Here is a 27,182-nt window from a genome sequence, read left to right on the forward strand (position 1 = left end):
GTTCGAGGATACATGTCTAAACCAGTTATATTATGATTGACCAATTTAATCGTGGTTTTACATGTATCATTTCTGACAAAAGTTTACTATCAGTGTAACTAGGAAAGTCAATTTTCTAATCTTATTTTCATTTACGCTTCTAAAACCTCCAGATGGTAAAAAAGAAAAATCAAAATTAAAGACCAATAACGAAAATAAGTAATGAAACTACACTTTTTTTTTTGTCAATATACAATTAAATTCTCCAAAAAAAAAACTTACAACGAGATTGATAATATGAAACTAAGATTATTGTCACATCAAATATAAAGAATCCAGATAAATCTAAATTTAAAATTTAAAAAAAAAAAAAAAAAAAAAAAAAAAAAAATCCTCAACTTTGGTTCCTCGAGCAATTTTAGTTCCTCTCTAAGGTATACAAGAAATACAGAAACTGTCAAAACACTTCTCTTTGCCAATAACAAAACAATGAGATTGGTAACTGATTAGCAAACATAGAATCAGAATATCTCTTTCCTACTATTATTCATCCATCGAGTCGCTACGATTGAAGGATTGAGAACATACATCCTCATTATCCTGCCCCAGCTCGGAACCTGACGTTTTCGAAACAGAATCCTCAAGGGCCTCGAGAAAAGACAATACTGTAAATTTGTCTGCAAGAAACCAGAGAATTATCTTTGAATGCCACCCATACATTTTTTATAACAGAATGAATGGGACTGATAACCAAGGTTGTAAACACTATATCTTGTAGAGATGAACTCGATATTCCTCGGGAGGCTTCAACCATCCATGACGAACTCCAACAAACAAAGTGTTTCGAAGTACGTTTAGCAATATCAATATGTTCAGAAACAATAAAAAATTAGAATTACCAACTAAATATTTAGGTCAATCTACATTATTATTGATGAATTTATCCACACATTTTATGTTTTTCTTTAACTTTATTATTTTACAATACTATATCTACTTATAATATATCATGTTACACCTATTTTACTTTAACAAAAACAAGTTTATAATATGAAAGTGTTTTGTGTAATTCTTCATCTTCCAAATATCAAAGAGAAAGAAATACCTTTTTGGTCCCTAGATTTCAAAATGTTACACTTTTAGTCTTTAAGTTTTGAGTTTGATTTCAATTTCACCTTTGACATTTTAGTTTTATTTCAATTTGGTCCCTAGGTTTCAAAATATATACTTTACACTTTTAATTATTCATTAAATATTCACTTCCAATCTTTGGCGTTAATGTCTAGTAGTTTTTTAAAATAATTCTAAAGTCAAATTTTAAATTTAATTTAATAATGATGAGAAGTAGCGAAAAATAATTGTAATTCTATTAAATTAATTAACAGACATTAATACTAATTACTGAGAATGAGTATCTAATGAAAATTTGAAGTTAAAAGTGTAAATTTTGCAACTTATGGGTCAAATTGAAACAAAACTCATATCTCAAGGGTAAATTGTTACATTTTGAAACATATGGACTAAAATGAACAAAACTCAAAACTTGAACTAAAAGCTTAACATTTTGAAACCTAGGAACCAAATAGTAACCAATCCCCAGACTTAGAGACCAAAAGGATATTTTTTCCAATATAAAATTTAAATTTCTAATCTTCGGATCAGATAATCCAAAACCAGTTTTAAAAAGCAAAAATTTCAATAAATCTATTTCATTCATTTGCGTATACCAAAGGGACCAACGTTCCCAACCTACTAACACCGCTCAAGTTCACTATTACTATAGCTTCCCGAAAAGAACCGAGTGAACCTTTAGGACACCAAGATATAGCAAGTAGCAACATGACATTTATTGGAAAACCAAAAGGCCTTCAAAGCAAACTCTACTTACTTTTCACACACATACACACACGCAAAAAGGAGGAAAGAAAAATGCAAAATCTACTTACATTTGCTCGGGTCTATCCCAAACTGAGACAAATCTATCTGTCCAGTCCGAAGAACCTGGGAAAACATCAACACCAAAAGACGGTGACATCAGATCAGAAAATTTGAAGCGCCAATTTATTCATTATAAAAGACACCAAAATCCCGAGCTTAGATTATTACATAAGTAAACGAATCTACTTGTTGACGGAAAGGCGGGCTTTGTAACAGCTCCAATATATCCTCTGGAGACCATGGACCCTGCAATCAGAGCACAATTATTATGAGAAATAAATAAAAATATCACAAGGGATCAAATACCAAACTGGAATATACCTCAGGTAAATACGAAGCTAAACTCTGTTCCAATGGTAACGTTTCCAGCAATGGCATTATCAAATCAGGCTTCAATAAATCTCCTAATCCAAAACCTACATCATCAAGGAAGTGTAAGCATAAAACCATAAATTTGTACGGGAAGGAAGAATACAAAAAATGTAGAACTAAGATTACGCCTACTTTTTAAGGTAAGGCCAAGATTCTCTGGTTGAAGTTGAATGGTATTAGTTGCACTCAGGAGACTTGACAGGAGAGGAGAAGAATTTTCTTTTTTCTTTTTAACCATACTAAGATTTATACCTATAGAAAAACTTCTCCATTAATTATTATGTAGCTATGGTCTTGTAAATTTTATTTATTAATGAAATAGTTTTCTCATCTTAAAAAAAAGATAAATGTTAATTGAATAGTTATAATTAAAATAAATAAAAATAAATAAATAAAATAAAATAAAATCTGCCATAAAGAAGAATTCTCCAAGATAAATATTACTACTTATACATGACGCAAGAAACGTGAAAGAAGTTTCATATGTAATTTATTACCTGCATCTGGATCAACATCAATATCTGCAGAGTTCAAAAGCAGCACAAAATTATTAGAATCTGGAGTGATCAAAAGGAACAAAAGAGAATCAAAACATGTTTGAGGGGAACCTCGTACCAGACGGTTCAATGTTACTTAAAATTCTTTGAAGGTCTTCCAACTTCACTGGCTGTCGTGAGGAGCTTCAATGTCATGACATAACAAATGATTACCAAAAGTTTTAGCTAATGGGGAAAGAAATGAAAAAGGAAGACAGCAAGGGAAAATATCCAGCGAAGTAAACAGTAGGGAAATCTTCATACAATACATCATAAAGTTCTAATCACACGAAGACCTTTGCCCTTGGAGGCTTAAAAAATAGGTTTCAAATTTCTCCAACTGTATATGTATATATAAGCAAAAATTTCATTGAGGAAAAAGACAAAGCCATAAAGGGATAAAAGGCCCCACAGCACCTAAAACTAAAAGGAGCTATAGTCCAACACAATGAGACCTAAGAAATACTTAGAAAACTTCTCAACCACCAAAACCTAAAGAGCACAATTAATCCTAACAAGGGCCGAACCTTCTCCCAGGACTCCACAACCCCTTTGAAAAAAACTACAACCGTTTTATTAGGCCAAAACTCCAGGAAAAAGCACAAACACCCACAAGCCACAAAAATGTGAATCTTAGCATGAAAGGGCGACAGAAGAAGAAACTCCATCATAAAACTGTACACATCTGCAGGTCGAGCCAAACATACGTTATGTATGAAAAAAATAGTCCCAAACTAATGAAGAAATATTGTTCAAACTCATTAGTCATCTTAATTATCTTCTGAAAAACTATGAGATTGTTGTTTTCTAATAGTTCTTTGTTTTTTGAACAAAAATGCAGCAATAATGGATAAATGTTTCTTGGATTTTGTTTTGTTTTTTGTTGTGTATTTTTTTTTACCAAAGTAATAATGGATAAATGTTTCCAGATATTTTTTTCATTTTTCTCAGTGCATCTGTATTCTTACCAATGACATTTTTTTAATAAGAATGTTCATTGAAAATTATGAGTTTATGAATTGATGGCATTGGCAGGTGCATTCAATGGGTAGAAAAGCACATTTCAATTTTTTTAAAAATTCACATTACTTAAGCCCCGTTTAACAAACATTTGGTTTTTAATTTTTGTTGTTTGAAAATAAAGTCTTATCGTCTCAAATTCTTATAATAGTTTACATCTTTCTTGAGTAAAAGAGTTGAATTTTAGCCAAATTCTAAATTTCAAAAACTACTTTTTAAAAACTCTTTTTTAGTTTTCAAAACTTAGCTAGTTTTTTTAAAATATTGGTAAAAAGTAGATATCGCAAGAAATTTAGAGGTGGAAGAGGTATTTATAGGCTAAACTTTCAAAAACTAAAAACCAAAAACCAAATGGTTGGCAAAGGAAGCCTTAGTTACACAATCAAGCAACTTTAGGAACACTTGAATCCTCGTTTCATTAATACTTCCTTCCTAAAGTACTCATTAAAAAATATTTTACAAAAAAACACTATTCTCAAAACTCAAACTCAGTCTTGTTCTACAAAGTAATCTTTCCACCTGAGTACTCCCACTTGAGATTAGATTTGAATTGAAACCCTAGAGATCAGGAAGTCCTTTCCCATTATTAGAAAAATGTTTTTAGAGAAGCTTCCTCTATCAAATTTTTTAAATGATTTTCTTCAACGTTTAAAAATGATTTGAAGGTGCAGCTAGGGCTAGTACCACCCAACCCATTTGAAGACTCAAAGGATCATCATTAGTGAAATGCAGGTCATTGCTCTACTTTGATGGGATATTTTTCTTCAACTGTGCTACACTTGAAAGTGCAGCTAGGTAATATCAGCCAAAGAAAACCCATTTGAAGCGTCAAAAGGGTTTTAAAAAAGTCCAATAAAACCAAAAAAAGAAGTGGGTCCTCGTGATACCTCGATGGGATATTTTCTTCAACTGTGCCTTCTGAAACTTCTAGAGGAGTGGAAACAACAGGTTGTTCTTCTTCCTCAAGGAACTCTGAAACGATATAAACAAAAATAAAGGTGATGGGGTGGGCCAACAAGTATAAAGCAATTCCTTTGTGATCTAGTGCAGTCAAAACCAAACAATTAAATCCAGCACAAATCATCAACCCAAAAAAAAAATAAAAAAAAATAATAATAATAATAAAAAAATAATCCAGCACACATGCCACTAGGTACCATCATGGATGAAACTGCTACATCATATTTTAATGCCAGCATTAATATTTCACACTCCATATGCAATGAGGATGACCTTCAGTGAAAGATAATTTCCACAATATATTTATGCGGTTTCTTTTTCATTTAGCATGTTTACTTTGGTTCACATTTATTAATGATAATCGTTAAAAGATCAAGACACTTTGTAAAAAGTAAATTTTAAGTCAAATATTTCACTAATATAAGCATGTGTTGTGTGAACGTATGCACGTAAGGCAAGCACGTCACAGAAACCACAAATCAAGCCTGCATCTGACGCAGCATAATTCCTTAGGAAGTTATTACTATAAGCTTCATCCAGCAGATAAACAAATAAAATAGTTAGAAAGTACCCAGTGGCCGATTAATGTAGTCATTAACAGAGATGCACAACTGCTGGTCATCTTCAGCTTTGGGCTCCTGGTTACAGTTTGTCTAACGTTGGTCAGAATCGTGAAAATAGTAGAATATAAATCAACTCTCTTAAACTATAAGAAGTAATTATAGAGATGCTGACCTGCATCCAAAAGAAGAACTTCCTGTCATCTGTTTTAAACTTCAATAAGTAAACTCTTCCTGATGCTTGATTAACCTGAAGCAGACAAACAATTTTAACCATGAGAAAATGTAAACGAAGAATTTTTGTATTTTTATAATTATCACTTGTCAGTTTCTCGAGCTTTTGTCAAGTCAGTTTCTTGAGCATTTTGTAATTTTCAATCAGGTTTTATTCTTTTGAATTAGAGTATTTTTCTATAGTTACGGTCCTTTTCTTGTGCTATTTGGGTGTATTTTTTCGTTATGTTCAATGAGAGCCCAGTTTACCCGAAAAATTCATTTATTGATTTCATGATCGTCAAGAACGTTGTGTGAACATTTATATGGTAAGATGACTTGAAATACCTTAGAAGTGCTGGATTAATTATTTAAATTTATTCATATTGGAGATTCCTTAAAGAAAGTACTAATGTGAAACTGTCATTGCCAATGGTTGGAGTACCAAAGTTAGAAAGAAGTCTCAATGACTGGAGTTTTATTTCACGAACTAGCACCCTTCCTATTTTACATAACTAACAAAACATTAATTGGTACAATGGAACATGCAAAGTCTGAAGTCCAAAAAAGGAATTACAAACCCCTCTACTATCGTCACAAATGTAGCTAATCCACTAAATCTTCTTCGATTCAGACTCAGCTCTCTGGAATAGAGATAATCACAATCTTGGAGTTTTGAGTTTTTAAAGAAATATGAATGAGAGGATAGATGAGGTTACAGCCCTTCGATTCAGACTCAGCTCTCTGGAATAAAGATAATCACAATCTTGGAGTTTTGAGTTTCTAAATAAATATGAATGAGGCGATAGCCGAAGATGCAGCCCTTGATTCTAATAATCTAGGAAAGGGTAGACTACTTCACTCCAGGCATGACCTTTTTCTTTTTTCTTTTTTCTTTTTTTTTTTTTCCTTTTTAATGAAAACAACTATTTTCATTGAGAAAAAATGAAATAATACAAGGACATACAAGAAAAATCAAGCCCAGAAAACAAGTGAGCATCCTCAAAAGAAAAGAACTCCAACTATGCGAAAGTTGAGATTATGGTTGTTAGAAGCATCAAGTTTGTTTTAGCGTAAATCATTCTTCTAATAAAAACTTGGTATTGGGCATAGCATCGATTTATTACCCCTGCGCTAATCTGCAGATTAGAAATCCAAAGCCCCCAAAAAGATTGAATTTCTTTGTTAGGTCATTGTGTTCTTCAGAGATCACAATGCTAACTAACAAGTAGATTCAAAGTCAAAGATACCCCACCTTGTTCAATCAGTGCATGTGTGTTTGTGTAACGGCCCCAGCCTAGGATTCAGACCAGGATTCAAAATCCGGTTTCGACACCTAATGGCCCCGACATTCCCCTACATCACTTGCAATCCCTGCAACCTGGCAATGTCATCATTTACTTTCCTTAAGTGGTTTCAAAGGATGAAGACTATTCCCCATAAACCAACATGGGTTCTTTCGACATGTTTTGTCCTCTTTCACATGCTTCCTAGGAAAATTCCCAGGAGGTCACCCAACATAAGATTGCTCCAAGTTAAGCATGCTTAACTTTGGAGTTTCTACAATTGAGCTACCGAAAAGGAAGGTACATCTTGTTAGTATAGGTAGTGACTTTCAATTTTTTTAAGTCTTTCTTAACTATAATTTCATATCCTTAGAATCCCTCTCATTCAGATATAATCTCGGTTCATTCATGTCCCCCTCCTAAACTCGGGGGATTACAGGTTGTATAAAAGAGGAAAATATTGACCCCCTCTTTGTTCAGTGCTTGCAACCATAGAAGTGGGAGATTAGTTGACTTTTTTTCATAGAATCAACAACTTTCATTGAGAAAAATTTGAAAAAACACAACTTTTCAACATAAATTATAGGGTAATTGTAATTGGTAATACTTTCTTTTAAAGATAATAATTAAGTGTATAACAACATTTTTAAAGAATTGTAAATATAGAAAAATTTATCATTGATAGACTCTATAGCTGACAGACTTCTATCAGCAATAGACTATATTATGGATAGACTCCGATAGTTGTATCTAAATTTTGCTACATTCGCAAATTCTTTGGACCCGATTGCTAGATTTAAAACTACCCCTAAATTAGAAAGGCAAAGTTCGTTATGCCAGTATTGTCAAAGGAATTTGCAGAGACTAGAGGGATGCAAGAATTGTTTGCCACAAACATAAGAGGGGGCATTGAAACATGTGTTTTAATGTATCTCTAGCATCTAACTGCAGAAAAGTAAGCTAACTTTCTTCCTTTCCAATTACCGCTTGATCGGATACCCTTAGCCTCTTTAGTTAGGATGCACTTTTAGTTCTCCCTTTTTCCTCTTAATATAGTTCTTCCAATTTCTTCGGTATAAGTACTTTTTTAGAAGAGAGAGAGTAGTACACACCTTCTCAAAAACTGCTTCATCAGGAAAAATAATCTGATCCTTTATACCTTGTATTAAGGAAAATAAAGAAAAACATCTAGCCAGTAAAATGGTAACAGCAGAAAAAAGTCATATCTGTGGAATAGAAAGACTCCAATGCAAAAACATAATAGATATGATCTTATTAATTTTTGGCATCCTTGCATTTGGGAAAAAGAATATACTGTCCATCGACAAATAAACTTTAATGAATATACTAATAAAGAGAGACCATGCTGTAAACACAAAAACCATTGTCAATGGAATGTATCAACCGCTCCATGAAAAGACACAAACAAAAAATTAAGAAATTAAAATTAAAATCATTTTCATTGCTTGCAGAAAGAGACAGCCATTATCTACTTCCATTAACAAGAGTTTGTTTTCTATAATGGACCAGCTTAGTTCATTGTCATTCTATTGCGTTTGAATTTCAACTATAACATATCAGAAATCATAATATTGGATCATAAATTTAACTTTACCGGGGAAGAAAAAGAAAAAATCCCATCATAAGGGCTAAAAAAAGTAGGTGAACTTTCCTATATACAATTAATTCTCCCTCTCTTTTTTTGTATGATCAACTTGCCTTTATCTTTTGACATTCTTTACTTTTAGTACAATTGGGATAGGGGGGATTTAGACCAGACCTCATGGTCACTAATATGCTCATATACCAGTTGAACTATGCTCGTTTTGGTTCTTTTATCCTTTTTTATAATGAGGCCGAGCCTTTAAAAGTAAAGTGAATCAAATATTAGAGTTAGAACCATACATTAAATTATTTTAATAACCAATGGAAATAATTGACAGAGGATCTTTAAAAGGTATATGCATTAGCCAAACACAAAGAATTGACGATTGAGACACAATAATGATCAGGATACATCTTCAATTACATTTTGTGTCCGATCAAGCCATTGAATGTGTAGCAATCCCTCCTCACCCTGACATAGAAAAGATAAAAACAAGGTTCAAAATTTAATTTTATTTGATGAAGGATTAACAAGGGTAAGGCAAATAATAACTTTATTAAAAATGACTGAAGGAAAAATCAGAAACTCTGAAAGTGTATCTCCCCTCCCTTTTTTTTTGGAAAGGAAAGGGTTCATTATATTAATAAATAGAGAAGAGTTAAGGCTCATAGTACAAGAGAGTTATACAATGAGAAAAACGGAAATATAAGTGCTTCTAAAAGGATCAGGAGGTGCACCCAGACGTCTCAACTAGGTTGACACTCCCTTAGCACCCTCATCACCTCCAATTCAAACCCATAACTGGGAGAGACATTAACAAGATTACAAAATGAGGGGACAATAACCAAAGTACAATCGAAAATGAAAATCTAATAAAAGAACCAAAACAGTGGCCTAAAACTTATGGAAGTAAATAAAAAGTTCAATGTAAAAAGAAGGGGCGGGGGGAGTAGTGTTGAAATCCGGTAGTGTTTAATGCTGTCCGAAGGGGGTGTGGAAAAATGAAGGCCCCCCAGTTGAGGTTGAAATCTGAAAGACTATAGGCAAGGAAGGGATCAGAGAGGATGCACCAGGATGAGGCTTGACGGCGAGCGGCTTCAAAACGGTCTTGGCATCTAGTAGCTTTGTTATGGAAAATCCTTTGATTTCTTTCAAACCAAAGGTTTGTCAATAGGGCTTTTATTGCATTACACCATAGCAGACGGGTGGAATTGTGGAGAATAGGGCCGGCTAGGAGTTGTAACACATTACTTTTGAAATCATTGCACAAGATCCATGAAAAGTTGAAAAGACACAGTAGTTTCTTCCAACGCCAATCTAAATAGGGGCATGTAAAGAAGAGGTGAAGGGAGTCCTCATTATGTTGTAAACAAAACGGGCAAATTGAGGGAGAAAGGGAGGATGCTGGTTGCTTTCTTTGAAGAACTTCGGCTACATTCAGCTGACCGAAAAGCATAATCCAAATGAGAATGTTGACTCTTCTTGGACTCTTTGTTTTCCAAATAGCTGAGAAGAGGGGCTTTTCCAAAGGGGAGAATGGTGTTAGGTGAACTTTAAGGGATTTAACGGTGTAGAGGTCAGTGGTTGAGATGGACCACACTCTTTTATCAAAAGAGTGAGAAGGACTTCTACTTACAATTTTCTCCAACAAGTCTTGGAAGGCCAACACTTCTTCATCTTTGAGTAACCTTCGGAAGGTGATGGACCAAGAAGCTATGCTACTGTCCCAATGATCGGCAATTGAGCCATTGGGAAGCATGGTGATTCTGAATAAACTTGGATAAAGGGTGCTGAAGGGAGAAGATCCTTCCCAGGTGTCTAACCAAAAAGCAATTTGGCTGCCATTACCAAGTTTGAAAGTGGCCAAGGATTCCAACTTAAGTCAAGTCTTTGAGATGCTAATCCATGGACTTTTCAAGCTTCTACCACCTTTTCCTGCTGTATGCCAATCAAATGCATCTTTAACATGAATACTTCTAATAACTTTGCCCAAAGAGAGTTTTCCTTATTGAAAAATCTCCATCCCCATTTAACAAGGAGTGCAATGTTCATAGATCTGAAACCACCAAGGCCTAGACCACCATCTGCTATAGGTTTTTGAACCAATTCCCATTTAACCAAGTGATTTTGCTTGCTGCCCTTGTTGCCTTCCCAAAAGAAGCCCTTTCCATTTTAGATACTACTCCTTCAGACATAAGGAAGATGGCCAAGTAATGAATTGGAAGGTTTGAGAGGACTGAGGTGCATAGAGTGGCTCTTCCTCCCCTAGATAGATTAAATCTCCTCCATTTGTCAAGTTTAACTTGTACTTTGTCTAGGACCGGCTGCCAAAAGGAGGCTCTTTTCGGGTAACCTCCCTAGAGGCAACCCTAGGTAATAAAAAGGAAGATGGTCAGCCGAACAATTCAAAGATGCTGCTGTATTATAGAGGTCACTATCGTCCACATTAATGCCATAGAGGACTGATTTATCCCAATTTACCTTCTGCCCTAAACACCATTCAAAAAGCTCCACTGTATGTTTAAGTTTTAAAAGCATAGAGCTGTCATATTTGCAAAACAGTAAGGTATCATCCGCGAATTGGAGTATGGAGACTTGAACTTGCTTTTTACCTACTATAAAACCTTCAATAATGCCGGATTGGTTGAGTCTAGAAATTACAACACTCAATACTTCACTGACTAGAAGATAAAGGAAAGGGGAGAGGGGATCACCTTGCCTTAGCCCTCTTGAAGCAACCACTCTTCCCCTTGGTCTCCCATTAACGAAGATCGAGTAAAGTGGGTTTTTGACACATCCCAAGATCCATTCTATTCATTTCTGAATGAAATTCTTGGCTCGTAGCACTTTTTCTAGAAAATCCTAATCAACTCGGTCAAATGCTTTCTCCATATCAAGTTTAAGGATCCATCCCTTCTTCTTTTTTGCTCTATACTCTTCAACAGCTTCATTGGCTATAAGGATGGGATCCAAAATTTGTCTTCCTTCTATGAATGCACATTGGGAGGGAGCAATAATGCTGGGCATAATCCCTTTCAATCTCTCAGCTAGCACCTTAGTAATGACTTTGTATATTAAGGAGGTTAAGCTAATGGGTCAATAATCATTGACCTTGATTGCTACTTTCTTCTTTTGAATTAAGCATATGAAGTTCTCCTTTATGCAAGCATTGATCTTACCATTCTTGTGGAAGTCATTAAAGGTATCTTGGAAGCTTGACTTTAGAATAGACCAAAATTTCATCAAGAATTCTGAGGTGAAGCCATCGGAGTCTGAGGCTTTGCTTTTGCCAAGGGTTTTTATGGCTGAGAAGATTTTTGTGGCTGAAAATTTATTTTGCAAGAGGAGATTCTGATTTAAATTCACACAAGGCTAGTCTAGGTTTAATGGAAGATGTCTCTGCCCTGGGGATTTTAGAAAAAGACTGCTGTAATAATTGATTATTAGGCTTTCAATTTCTGCACTCGACTTTGTTGGCACTCCTTGCTCATCAACTAACTCATTTATAAAGTTTTTCCTCTTTTTTGCTGCTAAGAATCTGTGGAAAAAGCTTGTATTCTCATCTCCCTGCTTGAGCCAATTTAACTTACTTTTCTGCAATAGGTTGATTTCTTCCAGCCTATATAAGGCCATGAGTTCTGATTTTGACGAAGACCAAACTGCAGTCATTGCTGGAAAGGGGGGAAATTTCGGCAAGAGTGTCCCATTTTTCTATTTCTGCTAGCAGACTCTCCTCTTTCTGTTTTAGTTCTTCCTTATTACTGCGATGCCACTTTTTTACTGTTGTTTTCACTTCTTTCAGCTTCTGAATTAGTACAAATTCAGCCCATCCATGCACTTTACTGTCAAACCATGCTTTCTCTATAACTTTGGTGCATATCTTCATGTTGAGTAACCAGCTATTGCAAAACCGTAAAAGTGTGAGGACGCAGCCAGCTGAAAGAAACCGGCTTCTAGTAAAATTGGTAGTGATTATGAAAAAACTTCCGGGCTTGTCTATTGGATTCTTATGAATGTATCAATAACTTGCATCCCATTCTTTTATGATATAAAAAATCGGTCCTAGTAAGGATCTTGAACAGTGAACCTTCCTGACTCAAGTAAAGAGTTCCCATTACTCAATTGCCGGATTTCCATGAGGTTTTGCTTGCTCAATGAGACTAAATTATATTGTTCTAATACCTCTAGTACTTCGACCCAAGGGGAATCTCTCATGTGCCCATCTTGTGATATTAAAATCACCACCCATGCACCATGCCTCTTCACAGTAAGCTACCAAGGAAAGTAGTTCTTCCCACACAAATTTTCTTTCTTTGTAATCGGTTGGCCCATATACATTAGTGACCCAACAAGTCTTTTTACAAATAGTGGTGCATTTTATTGAAAGGGAGTAACCACCTTTGAGGGTTTCTAATACCGAAATCAAATTTGTGTCCCATATTGTCAACAACCCGCCAGAAGCACCAAAAGATTCAACAAATTCCCATCCAACATCTTCAGAACTCCATATAGATTTAATAAAACTTGCATCAAAATTTTCTTTTTTGGATTCTTGAATTAGCACTATTGAGGGGTTAATTTTCTTTAAGAATCATTTAAGGGTCAATCTTTTATTACTATCTTTGAGGCCTCTTGTATTCCAAGATACTATCTTCATCTTTTTCGAAAACAGGGTTCAGTGTCAACCAAAGTTCAGTCCAATATTAGGCTACAATCAGTGACTATGCTCAGTAGATGTGCTGGGAGGTCAGAAGAGGTTGAAGGGGGGGCTGGATGGGCCGGGCTAAGGGCTTTTATCTTAGAAATAAAATCCTCCTCTGTTTGAAACAGAGTAATTAGGTCAACAAGCAAGGGTGCTTCTGTATTTGGCTCTTCTTGATCTCTGAATTGTTGAACCAATCATTTTCCTCACTACTAATACTGAAAGGGGAATCAGGACGGCAATCCTTCTCTATAATTGCTGGAGGTTTTGGGGGAAAATTGGGAGTTCCTTTCAGGAATGGCCCAGCCGAGTTGGATGGGAGGAGAGAAATTTGATTTTCTGACCTGGTAATAAGAGGGTGTTCTGGAAATGAAGGAATCCTGGCTTCTTGGAGCTGACCAAACATTGAATTAAGGGTGAAGCCAAGGCTTTTGGGGTGTTCCTTCATATACTTTCTTCTGATAAAGTGCTTGGGAAAAGTCTTGAAGAGGCAAGAGGGATGGCGTGCTCTGTGCAGCCGCTTATGGTTTTCTTTGCAGGGTTTATGGGGTGGTTCAGTGCTAAAGGGAGGAGGAAGAGGCTTGAGGGATGCAAAGGCAGAGGAAAAGGCTGCTCTGTTGGGACAGGGAAGGGCAGGGTAAGAGGAGGAGTTATGGCTGCTTGAGGGTAGTAATGGCAGAGAAATTGGGTGATCTGGTAAAGCAAGGAGGGGCAGGGGAGATGTGCTGATGCAGGGGACTGGGGAAGAAGAGGGCTTGAGGGTCGTTTGGGTTTCGGACTTGGTTAAGGCATGCTCAGAAGAGGAAGAGGCTGAAGGGAGCACCATGCTGCAAGGGAGAAATAACTTTGCTTTCTTTTTTTCTTTTTGGCACGAGGGACTTTTCATATTCAAAAAGGGAGAGGTCGATTGGCACTCCTTTCTCTTTCTTCTTAATGGCAGAAATCGGGTTAAAGTCGGGCCGTGGAACACGAGGGGCCTTAGCATTTACACTAGGTGCCTTAACTGGTGATGCATTTAAGTCAGAAGACTTTTCGACTTCCTTTAGTTTACAAAAATTCCTCTCGGAGGACTGCGGCTGCAAGGCAGAGGGGGGCTTTTCGACTTCTTTAGTTTAAAAAAATTCCTCTCGGAGGACTGCGGCTGCAGGGCAGGGGGACTTTTCAACTTCCATCCTTAACAGATTTCCTTCGTCAGGGCTTGAAGTGGTGGTTTAACTCCTTTTGAGGATGAACTTTTGAAATTCTGAATTATTACAGACTAACCCCAAAGGTGGTGACTTTTCGACTTCCCCTGCTTCTCCCCTATTGAAATTCGAAGTCGGTGGCTTGTGGAACTCTTTCTTCTTTTCTGCTCTTGAGCTTGGACTTCTTGAGAACTTAGGCTTGGATTTGGTTGACAATAAGAAAGACCAATTGGATAAATCAATCAAATCAATTTGGGAAGCGGCATCTTCATCCTTCAGGACTTCTTGTAATCGAACTAAATCTAGGGTTGGAGAAGTCCTTAAACAGAACTTTAGAAGATAGTTTTGAAGGCTGATGACAACAAGTAATATCACCAAAATTTAAGTAAAAACTTCCACAAATTTCATCTTTAATTTCAATGGTGGCTGGCATGAATCCACATAAATTTTTCCTGACTTGAATTTTAGCTTCTACACAGTTGATGAGATTAAGAGTTTCTGATGTAATTGCAGTTAGTCCACCAAAATAAGCCCCAATTGCCTCGAAAGTGCTTCTACACCAAAAATCTAGGGGAAGGTTTTTGATTGCAATCTATCCCCCATAACCTTGCATTACTGAGGGACTTCCATGACTAAAAGGGTTCCATTTTTCCAGAAGAAGATGAAAGGGGCCGTACTTAATCCATTTGCCCTGAATTGGCACTTTTTCTGTGAGGTCTCCTTAGCTGAGTTTGATGAGAGCCTTGTCTGCAAACAGAGGATTAATGACAACGTTGGTGCCTAGACACTTACTTAGCTCTATGGCAATTTCCTTCCACCCGTTTGATGCCATAAGTCTTGAAATAATCCATAAATTACTAAAATTTTCAGGCAAAATATCACCATTCTTCTTCATCCAGAAAGCGTGGTTACTCTGTTTTTTCAAGGGTGGAGCAGGGGAGGGTAAAAGGGGAGAAATTACGGGGAGTCGGGGTTTAGAGGCTTCTAAAGGTTCGGGAGAGGAATTCCCACAAGAAGGGAGAGCAGGGTTGTTACTACCGACCGGCCTCTGTTTAGGAGAGGGACAAAGTGAAGGAGAACTAACCTGGAAATCAGGGGGTGCTCTGAAATTTTGGATGCAGCCTTCGATCATTTCCTTGAAATCTTGCCACCCTGCTTTTTCATGGCAAAACGGGACATGGATATTCTTTTTTCCTCCTGTGATTGGCCAGACAGCACATTCTACAAACCATTTCTCCTTTGCACGAAATTTGGCTAGCCTTATGAAGCTTTGATCAACTCTTTCCTTTAGTAAGAAGAATTCAATGGTGGAACCATATAGAAGTCTGCGAAAACTCTCAAATAGCCATTTAGTTAAGGTTAAGGAGAGAAGAATGGACTGTCCTTTCTTTAAGTCTTTTAAAAGAAAGTTCGATCCTTCTTGCCCCGTAAGGAAGGTGTGGTCAAGGATGCAGCATGATTTAAAGGCCATGGCTGGAAACAGGGCAGAAACAGGGTACGTAAGAAGGTCAGGAGGAGGGAAGGGGCCAAAGGGTGAGCAGATGGGAAAGGGTGAGGGAGGCAAACAGAGGGAAGGAAGGCTAGGGAGGGCATGATGAGCTCCGGTGGGGTGGTCAGAAAGGAGGGCGCGGGGGGAGGAAGAAATGGAGGAGAGAGGGGAGAGCATTTTTTTATTCTCCCTCCCCTCCCCCTTTCCTTTCTTCTTTATGACAAAACTGCTTTATTAATATAGAAAAAGGCCAACAAAGACAAAGGACAAACCAACAGTGCGAATAAATTATTATGGCTTGCTCTCAACCAAGTTTTTTTATTATTTTATTGTCTCTTTGGAGAGAGAGAAATGGTCACATTTTCAAGGATATTTCTTCTTTGTTTGATTATTTTATGGACGTCATTCTTTTTCATGCATTGTATTGGTGTACATGTAAACACCCGTGTACTGACTATAGCCTTTCAACTTTAATTGCTGCTTGAACTTTTATGTAATTCACTTTTAGGTGCTTGGGTTTTACCTCTTTATTTCATTTTATAAGTGAAATTTTTTTTCCATCTAAAAAATAAAGACAAAGGACAACCAATGGAGGGAACAAAAAACAGAATGGCAAAGAAAAGGACCCAACTGGCTATCACAAAAAAGGGTTCTTAAATAGATTCATTAAGATGCACACTTATGACGCAACTAAACTTAAAAAGTTTGTTAATTTCTTAACCGTACAAACCACAAAAAGAAACTTAAAAGCCAAAATATGTGATTCTAATCATTGAAAATATTGGGCGTTGATCCTCCCAAAGAGACGAGGAGACATGAAAATAACCAAATTTTCTTCAGAATATTCAACTTCCAAAGTTCAGAGAAGAAAGGAAATGAGAAGAGGGAGGAAACCAACTAAATATACAAACTACACAATCAGATTGATCGACCACACATAATGATGACTATATTAAGGACTCTACAAATCAGAGAAGGATTTTCCAGTTGACTGAATAATTGAAGTGGGAACATTTTTGGATAGGGATAGCCAGATAGGACATATAGTAGGAGAAATTGTCACAGGAAGGTAACCAATTGAAGCCAAGGATCCTCCCAAAGTGACTCAACTCAACCATCCCTAAGTAGAATTTTAAATTTTAAGAAAAGATAGAGACAGTAGTGATTCTGGGAAATTGCTAAAAAGGACCCAAAAAAATAATAAAAAGAAAGCCACAAATCAGAGCCCAAAGAGTGGTTACAAAAAGTTCTCGAAACTTTAGTCATAGCAGGCAGGTGATTTTAATGATAGATAAGAGACTTGACATTGGGGGTGTATGAGTAAAGGGAAAAGGAAAATTAAATTAGACACCAAAAATAGATCAACCAACTACCACCCCATACATCCACCCAAAATTTGGTTCTAAAGCCATTGTCTATCATAAGTTTGGCTTCAACTGAGAATACAATCTCCTAAAAAGAAACCAAATCCAAAAAATTGGTACATGGCGCAGGGTAGAATGCTCTAAAAAGAGACCAATTCCACAATTAACATGTAACAAAAAGATAGGATTATGTAAGCATGTAAAAATCAAACTCACCCTTCCAATACGAACAAGTCCTTTACGTGTATCAGGTACAACCCTTTTTCCTTCAAAACACATTTTTCCGGCACGAAATTCCAGAAGTATTTCCTGCCACAGGATCAATTAATTTGTAACAAATAAAATGTTAGCTCAAAATAAAGAGTGAGAATATAAATATATACTTCTAGTCTATCCATAATTATTGTATTAGATTTTCAAGAGAAAGGGTATGTGAATAATTTTCTTTCTTTGTTGATTTTTTCCCCCAATAGAAACAACTTTCATTGAGATAAAAATGAAAGAATACAAGGGCATACCAAAACCAAGCCCACCAAAAGAGGAAAAAATCCCTCTAGAAGAAAAGACTCCAACTGTACAAATCGGAGCCCGAAGAGTGGTTACAAAAACTTTTTGAAACCAACGCCCAAAGAGAACCATGATATCTAACAAGAGACTGACTCTTAAAGATCATAGCTTAGTTCTTGTTGCAAATTAGCCCCACCTTTTGTATTCCCTTTCATAGGGATCTTTTGCACATCCTTTAGATATTTCATACATCAATGAAATTGTTTCTTATCCAAAAAAAAAAAAAAAAAGACCAAACCTAAAAGCCTCTCAAACCCCAAAACAACCTATTATTCCACTCCCCTCACAGAACCCAAAAAACATGGTAGAGTCTCAATTATATATTTAGTGTTTTTGGCTCAAAATAGCCTAGGAAGGTCGAGACCCCCCTCTTGAATACAAGCTTGACAAGCTTAAACTCTTAAGAAAATGAAAGATGCCTCCCCTGCCTCTACATTCCTATTTTTATAGTAATTTGTCACCTCTCTCCCTACTAACAGAATTCCCCACTACTAACCGAATTTGTTATAGATTTGGTGGTCCCCTCTCTAACTAATCTGATTCTTTTCCCAAGTTACATTTATGCCCCTCTCCCTATTCTTTCTTTTGGCCTTTCTTTCATACCTTCTAAATATGGGAGGTCTATCATTACCCTCCCCCAAAGCACCACCTTGTCCTCAAGGTGAAAATCAGGGAATTGTTCGGCTAATTGAGCTCCTCCTTCCCAAGTTGCATCTTCTATTGGTAGATCTTCCCACTGTATGAGCACTTCAAAATCATTTGGTGATGATATTGTGGAACCAATCTTCCTAACCCCCAAGACTGATAATGGTTTAGGTTGTTTTCCAAAAGGTCCCACTGTTGGTGAAGAAAATCGTGGTAGTATGGTCCCTTCTGCCCTTCTCAATTGTGAGACGTGTATTACTGGATGTATGGAGACATTGTGGGGTAGATCAAGCTTGTATGCCACAGGTCCGACCTTTTGAATTATCTGAAAGGGTCCAATGTAGCGTGGTGCTAGTTTTGGGTGCTTGTGCACCAGTAGTGATCCTTGGCGATAAGGCTTGAGCTTGATGTAGACCCAATTCGATACTTCAAAGTTTACCTCTCTTCTTTTTGAATCTGCTAGGGCCTTCATTCTTTGTTGTGTTGCTTCTAGTGTTTTTTTCAATTGTTTGAGCATCTCGTCCTTGTTTTTAAGTAGGACATCTACTTCTCCTACTGTGGCATTCCCTTGTGTGTAGCAGATGATTGTAGGTGCTGGTCTACCATACAGTACCTCGTAAAGAGTGCATTTGATGGCTGTGTGGTAGGATGTGTTGTAATTATATTCAGCCCATGCTAGCCATTTGTGCCATTATGAGGGACTCCATGGTAAAGCACCTTAGATAAGTCTCTAAGCCCCTGTTGACAATTTCTGTTTGCCCATCTGTTTGTGGGTGATAGGATGAGCTTCTCTTGAGTTATGTTCCCATCAATTTAAACAATTCTTCCCAAAATAGGCTAATAAATACTTTATCTCTGTCAGAAATGATGCTTCTAGGCACTCCATGTAAACGCACAATCTCCTTCATAAACAAAGTGGCCACTGTCGCTACTGTATAAGGGTGGTGAAGAGCAATGAAGTGTGCATATTTGAATAGCCTATCAACCACTACCAAGATTGAGTTGTATCCCTCGGATTTTGGCAGTCCCTCCACAAAGTCCATGCTGATATCTTGCCAAGTGAGCTCGGGTATTGGCAAAGGTTGGAGTAGTCCAGCAGGGACTAAGGCCAAATACTTGGCTTGTTGGCAGACAGCAATCCCCTACAAAAGCCCTTACCCTTGCCTTCATTCCTGTCCAGAAGAATTCCTTTTTTAACCGTTGGTACACCCCATTGTGCCCCCCAATTGGATTGTTGTGAAATTCTTGTAGAAGTAATGGAATTGTAGGTGACTGCAGGGGAAGTACAATACGTTGCTTATACAATAGAAGCTCTCCCTGCAGTGTATATCCCCTGTCTCTTATACACATCTAGATGTGTATAGTAGGTGACTGCAGGGGAAGTACAATACGTTGCTTATACAATAGAAGCTCTCCCTGCAGTGTATATCCCCTGTCTCTTATACACATCTAGATGTGTATAAGAGACAGGCCTTGAGTCGATGTGTGGGTGGGAGTGCCTTGCTGAAGTATGCCACCGGCCTTCCTTCTTGCATCAGGACTGCCCCAACTCCTACCCCAAAGGCATCTGTTTCAATTATAAATGTTTGATTGAAATCAAGGGGCTTGAGTGTGGGTGGTTGGGCCATGTGTTGTTTCAAGACCTCGAAGGCCTCCTGAGTGTCCTCGTTCCACTGTAATCTATCCTTCTTGAGCTGCTGTGTTAAAAGGAAGGCTAGCAAGCCATATTGAGGTACAAACTTGCGGTAATAGCCTGTTAACCCAAGGAATCCCCTGAGTTGCTTGACTGTTGTTGGTGTTGGCCATTGGAGCATAGCTTCCACCTTTGAAGGGTCTGCTGCTACTCCTTCTTTTGATATGATATGCCCCAGATAATCTATTTGCCTTGCCCCAAACGTGCACTTATTAAAATTGGCCACGAATTGGTTGTCCTCCAAAGCTTGTAACACCACGGATAGATGATGCACATGGTCACATAAAGAAGAGCTATAGATTAAGATATCATCGAAGAACACTAACACAAATTTTCTTAAGTAGGGGGGCAAGAGATCATTCATTACCGATTGAAATGTGGATGGAGCGTTTCTCAAATCGAATGGCATGACTAAGAACTCGTAGTGGCCTTCATGAGTGCGAAATGCGGTTTTGTGTACGTCTGAAGGAGCCACTCGGATTTGATGGTATCCTGACTTCAAGTCAATCTTCGAGAATACTCGTGCGCCAGCCAATTCATCAAGGAGTTCCTTAACCATTAGAATAGGGAAGTTGTCTGGTACTGTCACTTGATTTAATGCCCTATAATCGACACAAAACCGCCAGCTACCATCCTTCTTTTTCATTAATAACATCGGGCTTGAGAAAGGACTTACACTAGGCTGGATGATTCCGGCAGTGAGCATCTCTTCTACCAGCTTCTCAATTTCATCCTTCTGGAATTGTGGGTATCTATACGGCCTAACTTTCACTGGCCCTGCCCCTGCCCCTAGCTTGAGTTCAATGTGGTGTTCATGACGTCTCATTGGTGGTAGCCCTTCTACTGAACTGAAAACGGCTTGGTGTCTCTCTAAAATCTCTTGTATTTCCGGTTGTAGCTCAGCTATTGACTGTGCTCCTCCATCTTTTTTAGAAGTCATGAGCGAGTTTAGCTCGAGAAGGATACCTTGGCCCTCTCCTTTTACCAGTTTCATCATTGTCTTTAGTGAGATTTGTGCCTTCATCAAGCTACGGTCCCCTTGCAAGTGCACTCTCCAGTCACCTACTTGGAATTCCATCTCGGACGTTCCCCAATCGCATTCGACTCGTCCTAAAGTCATCAGCCATTGCACTCCTAACACCACATCAACACTACCCAAGGGCAAAGGAAAGAAGTCATTGATAATAGTTAAGTTTGGAAGGTTAAGAATTACTCCCTTGCAAATGCCCCTTGTCCTCACTGATGCCCCTGTCCCCAGCATTATTCCATAACTCGTCATTGGTGTCTGTGGCAGTTTCAGGGTTGATACTAGTTCGTTATCAATAAAGTTGTGTGAAGCACCACTGTCAATGAGAACAATCACGTCCCTATCTCCTATGGCTCCCCTGACTTTAATCGTCCGAGGTGAATCAATCCCTGCAAGAGAGTTTAGGGATAGCTTTGCTGCTTCTTGTTCGTTATCTTCCACCACCATAGATTCTAAGGTAGTCGTCATGGGCATCTCGGCCTCCATTGGTTCGTCCTCTGTTTCCAGAATATCATCCCCTTCCTCCTCATCATGGTAAAGCAAAATGCTCAACTCCTTCTTTTTACATCGATGCCCTGGTGTATACTTTTCCTCACAACGATAGCAGAGTCCCTTGTCCCTTTGGATTTGCATCTCTGTCGGATAAATGCTTGAAAGCTCCATCCGTGAACGGTTTTCCGTTGACATCCTTTAAAGTAACAGAGTTTGAAGACGTATCTGATGGACGGGTCGGGTTGAGAGAGATCGTCCGGGCAGATGCGTGCGTGTTTTGATTCGAATTGGGGCCGGTTTGACCCGTGGTCGAGTTGGGTCCCGAGTTTGGAGATAACTTGTTGCCTTTGCCGGATTCGGGTTGCTCCATTTCCTTCATCGGGCCTCCTCCATATCTTCTATGATTTGGGCCATTCTCATCTTCTCTTTCAGCCCAATCAACTTTAACATCCTCATTTCAACTTGAATGTCTTCCTTCAGCCCACTAACGAACTTGCTTTCTAATGTCTCATCAGATAGGTCTTTCAATGGCCCTGAGAGTTGTTCGAATCGTTGCCGGTAAGCTATCACACTACCGTCTTGCTTCATGGTGAGAAACTGTGCCCTCCGGTCTTCTTCTTTGACTGGTAAGAATCGTAGCAAGAGTTGTTCTTTAAATTTGGCCCATGTATCCATCGTAGTTCTTTCTTCCTCCCATTGATGCCATTCCAAAGCCTCTCCTTCCAAACACAAGATTGCAGCCTCGATTTTGTCCTTCTCCGATAACCTATTCACAACAAAACATCTCTCAACTCTATGAAACCATCCCATCGGATCCTCACCTGGTTCTCCTTTGAATATCGGTATTTCCAGCTTCCTCAATCGCATATCGAACAAGGGCACCTCTCTTCTTTCCTCTCTTGCTAGTTGCTTGCCCTTATCAGTCACTGTCCTTTCTGATGACTCCGATCCCATCTCCTTGGTTGCTTCTGATTTCTTCGACCAAACCTCCAATGCCTGGATCATCTTCTGCTCCATCGACTCCCCCAGTGCTTCAATTTTTGCTGTCATCATACTCTCCGTGATCTGTTGTATTTCTCCAAACCTTTGATCCATACTGTTTTCCATTCCAACTTGAAGTAAGGTAAGTTGTTCCTCCACAGCTTATAATCTTGCCTCCATCTTCTTCACCATACCCTTTTCCCACGAACCGGATGGCTCTGATACCAAATTGGTAGAGTCTTAATTATATATTTACTGTTTTTGGCTCAAAATAGCCTAGGAAGGTCGAGACCCCCCTCCTGAATACAAGCTTGACAAGCTTAAACTCTTAAGAAAATGAAAGATGCCTCCCCTGCCTCTACATTCCTATTTTTATAGTAATTTGTCACCTCTCTCCCTACTAACAGAATTCCCCTCTACTAACCGAATTTGTTACAGATTTGGTGGTCCCCTCTCTAACTAATTTGATTCTTTTCCCAAGTTACATTTATGCCCCTCTCCTTATTCTTTCTTTTGGCTTTTCTTTCATACCTTCTAAATATGGGAGGTCTATCAGAACAGTACACACCTCAATCATCCATAAGAAGTGTCCTTTCTCACGAAAAGGTGGATTGAGGAGAAACTTGCCAATCATGTCACTAGTAACCCTATGTTGAGCAAATGAGAACCCAAACGTTTGAAAGAAAAAATTTACACAGCTCTCTCGAATCCATAGCGCCAAAGATTATGATCCAAGTCTTCCTCCACTTTCTAACAGAAAATACAACAAAATGGACCAACAAGCAAGGGAAGATTCCTAGCAAGTCAATCCATTGGGTTAGCGCAACCATGTAAAACTTGCTAGGTAAAAAACTTCACTTTTCTCGGGATCTTAATATTCCAAAGCTCTAAAAGGACCGACTCATCTAGAGGAGAAGGGTCAAACAAACAAGAAAAAACGACTAGCACGATAATCCCAGACCCTCAAAAAGAAAGGCTATTGGTCGCTTCCCTATAGGAGAGAGAACAACTAAACCCAAAAATGAATGAACAAAAGCTCCCATCCCAAACCAAGAAATCAAACATAAGACGACTTTTTTGGGAAGACAAATGGTAAATACGAGGAAATAAAGAACAAAGGAGTCTATCCCCACCCACCGATCTTCCCAAAAACACGTCATTCCCTTCTCCACCACACAATGGACAAGGTGAACAAAACAAGGGACTCATTGGTAATATCCTTTCACGAGTTTTGGTAGGTGCCTTTAACGCCTTTCGTCAACCACACAAAACAATGAGGACCATATTTACTAGCAATAATCTAATGCCAAAGGTAATTGGGCTCAAAGTGGAACTGGCACAACCACTTGGCTAACAAAGATCTGTTACGAAACCTTAAATTCTCGATCTCTAAACCCTCCCCCTAAAATATAAAATAAAATAAAAAACTCAATCAGTCTCAATGATCTCCCACCTAACCAAATATGATCCCTTACCTTTTCCTTCCTCCTCCCTTTCCCAAAGGAAATTGCACATCATTCTCTTCAAAAGCTTGCAAACCTCACTCAAGGCTCTAGAAAAATAATACACCAGAATATCACTCAAAGATTAAGGTAAGTCTACCATCTTTAAAAAGGAAACCATTCTTCCAGGAGACAATTCTTCATTTCACTTTATCCACCACCTGATTCCAAAAAGCTAAGGATTTAGGATTACCCAGAGAAAGACCAAGGTAAGAAGAAGGGAGGCAACCAATACCACAACCCACCATCTCCGCCCACCTCCTAATCTTCTCATCCTCACAATTGAGACCTATCACATGGCACTTGCTCCTATTAATTCTCAGCAGTCGGCCCAAACATATCTTCAAAGAAGTCTAAGATATGATTTAAGGTTAAGAAAGAATCCTCTTTATCAGAGCAAAAAAAACATCGTATCGTCAACAAATTGAAGGTAGGAAAGAGTCACCCCTTGCTTTTGCACCCTAAAAGGCTCTAGAATATTACCATCTAACACATTTTAAAATGATTATGCTAAGGACATCCACCATCAGAAGGAAAAGAAAGGGGGGAGAGAAGGTCTCCCTGTCTAAAGACCTCTCGAGGCCACCACCCCACCCCTAGGGCTTCCATTAATAAGGAAGAAATAACTCACATTCTTCAAGCATCCCTACATCCACATCCTCCACTTGTATTTAAACCCCTTCTTATCCAACGCCTTATCCAGAAAATTCCAATCCACATGATCGTAAGCATTCTCAAAATTAATCTTAAAAATCACTCCCTCTTCACCTTTAACTTTGTAATCCTTGATCACTTCATTGGCAATAAGGGCTTGATCTAAAATCTATCTCCCTTCTAAAAATGCCCCTTGCAAATCCGATATCGTAAACGAAAGCACTCTTTTCAACCTGTTCGCCAACACTTTTGCCAAAATTTTGCACACACTAGTGATAAGACTAATAGGCCTAAAATCCTTAACCCTATTAGCATTCTCCTTCTTGTTTTTGTTTTTTTTAATTCACATTCTCCTTCTTAGAAATAAGGCAAACAAAAGTCTCCACCACAAAGTTGTTCATGATACCCCTCTCAAAAAACTCTCGAGACACTTTAACCAAATCCCCTTTTAAAAAATTCCAGCTGTCTTGATAAAAGGCCACAAAGAAACCATCAAAGCCTGGAGATTTAGACCTATCGCTCCCAAAAACAGCTTGCTTAATCTCTTCCACACTGATAGGCACGGTCAGATCTTCCATCTCCCTCTCAAAATTACATTTGGCAGCCTCTGTTCTATCATCTTCCTTAATAAAGTTATTTTCGATCAAAGTAATTAGTTGATAAAAATTAACTCCAATGATCAAACGGTTTTTTTTTTTTTTATGTAGAAGTTAAATATTCAGCAGGATAGACTCCCTTCCTCTGCTCCTTAAGGTATAGACCCGCAAAATGAATTCATGCGTTGATTGCAATACGTACATGTACAGTAAAATACAATGACTGAAAAGCCTAAACATTTTACCTGCATTACCGGAACGGCCTCTGTAGACGACGAGTCCATATCTTCACTTATTCAATTCACCTTCCAACAGCAAGAGAACTACCACAAAGCAAAAGAAAAAGGGGGAAGAAACTTCAAAACAAATAATCCGATTAAAGAAACACACAAAACCAATAAAGTTTCCCAAAAAAGAAGTACAAATATCAAATCAACTAAACCTCAGACAGGTAATTGAATACCGAAAACCCTTTTAGGGGTCGGAATGAAAGATTGAGCAAGGGAAACAGGTGAAAAGAATGAAACGTAAAGGTGGAAGGAGATGAATTAAGCGGCGTATACCAAGAAATCGATTCAGAATGTTGTGGGAAAATGGGAATCCGAAGAGGAAAGCGCTGAAATTGCAGATTGAGCTTTTTCTTCTCTTCTTTCCTTTTGTTCCAAATACGAGGAGACTAACCTCGAACGGAAGCCGCTATATTCCTTGCGCTGTTTCATATATTATTATTTACAAATTACAGACAAAGCAAGCAATATTTTAGGGGAAAATAAACCCATTTTAATCTAAAAATGAAATAAGCTAAATTTTAATTTGAGTAAAACAAAAATCACCAATTAAAAACAAAAATTAAAATTAAAATTTGATTCAGTGGCCACCAATTGCGTTTGTTCTTCCTCTCAAAAAATTAATTCCTAGAGGCCGTTGGAAACTAGAGAGATGACTTTACGAATTGGTACTAGAGAGGTCGTTTCAATTATTGTCGTAGGCAGACTCAAGTTAATTTTGAACAAGAAACAATTTATGTTATTAGATGATGTATATGTTGTTTCCAATATTAAGAAGAATTTAACTTTCGTTTCTTGTTTGATTGAACAAAAGTATTCTCTTTCCTTTTCTGAAAATAAAGTGTTTATTTTGAAGAATGGAATGGAGATTGATTTTGCTTCAATAGAAAGTAACTTGTATGTAATAATGTCATTAGTTACAAAGGTTGTCCTAAATACTGAAATATTCATAATGGCAACAACTGCTAAAAGACAAAGAATTTCTCCTAAAGAAAATATCCACCTTTGGCATCTAAAGGTTAGGTCATATTAATCTCAACAAGATTGAGAGATTGGTTAAAAGTGGACTTCTAAATGGTTTAGAAGAAAACTTTTTACCTGTATGTGAGGCATACCTTGAAGGCAAAATGACAAACGACTTTTTATTGGAAAATGTTATAGAGCCAAAGAGTCCTTGGAGCTTATACATTCAGATCTTTGTGGTCTGATGAATGTAAAAGCAAGAGGAGGGTATGAATATTTCATCTCTTTCATAGATCATTATTCAAGGTATGAGTATCTTTACCTAATGCAAAATAAATATGAAGCTCTTGCGAGCATAAACTGAAACATTCTGGAGCTAGAAAGCTCGTTATTAACTAATTTTCACAGCATAAAAACATTCCTCCGTTAGTCGCTGTTAATACGAATAACAGAAACTCTGTTATAGCCATTTCTGTACATTCAATGTACTCTACGTCTCGAGGAATACATAGAGTTGAACATAGTCAAATATAGAAAATTGAAAGATTTCGTTGCCAGTTTCAGAA

At 37.8% G+C, this 27,182-nt stretch overlaps 1 protein-coding gene across 2 annotated transcripts; it reads right to left on the reverse strand.

Annotated features, from left to right (window-relative positions):
• Nucleotides 1-383: 383 nt before the first annotated feature.
• LOC120080042 (26S proteasome regulatory subunit RPN13) lies at nucleotides 384-26,090 on the reverse strand. 2 transcript variants are annotated; one of them, XM_039034582.1, is made up of 15 exons: nucleotides 25,930-26,090; nucleotides 25,612-25,689; nucleotides 17,426-17,518; nucleotides 8,882-8,941; nucleotides 7,977-8,015; nucleotides 5,541-5,615; nucleotides 5,377-5,443; nucleotides 4,733-4,817; nucleotides 2,905-2,969; nucleotides 2,787-2,810; nucleotides 2,422-2,541; nucleotides 2,239-2,333; nucleotides 2,086-2,163; nucleotides 1,926-1,980; nucleotides 384-656 (listed from the first exon to the last, which is right to left on the reverse strand). In XM_039034582.1, exons 2-15 carry the CDS (start codon nucleotides 25,648-25,650, stop codon nucleotides 523-525), a joined length of 1,029 nt encoding a protein of 342 aa, XP_038890510.1. In that variant the 5' UTR covers nucleotides 25,651-25,689; nucleotides 25,930-26,090; the 3' UTR covers nucleotides 384-522. The 2 variants fall into 2 exon arrangements, with proteins under 2 accessions (XP_038890510.1, XP_038890511.1); XM_039034583.1 differs by lacking the exon at nucleotides 2,422-2,541.
• Between the last annotated feature and the right edge of the window lie 1,092 nt (nucleotides 26,091-27,182).

This window comes from Benincasa hispida, chromosome 6 (genome assembly GCF_009727055.1).
Source record: "Benincasa hispida cultivar B227 chromosome 6, ASM972705v1, whole genome shotgun sequence".
Lineage (NCBI taxonomy): Eukaryota > Viridiplantae > Streptophyta > Magnoliopsida > Cucurbitales > Cucurbitaceae > Benincasa > Benincasa hispida.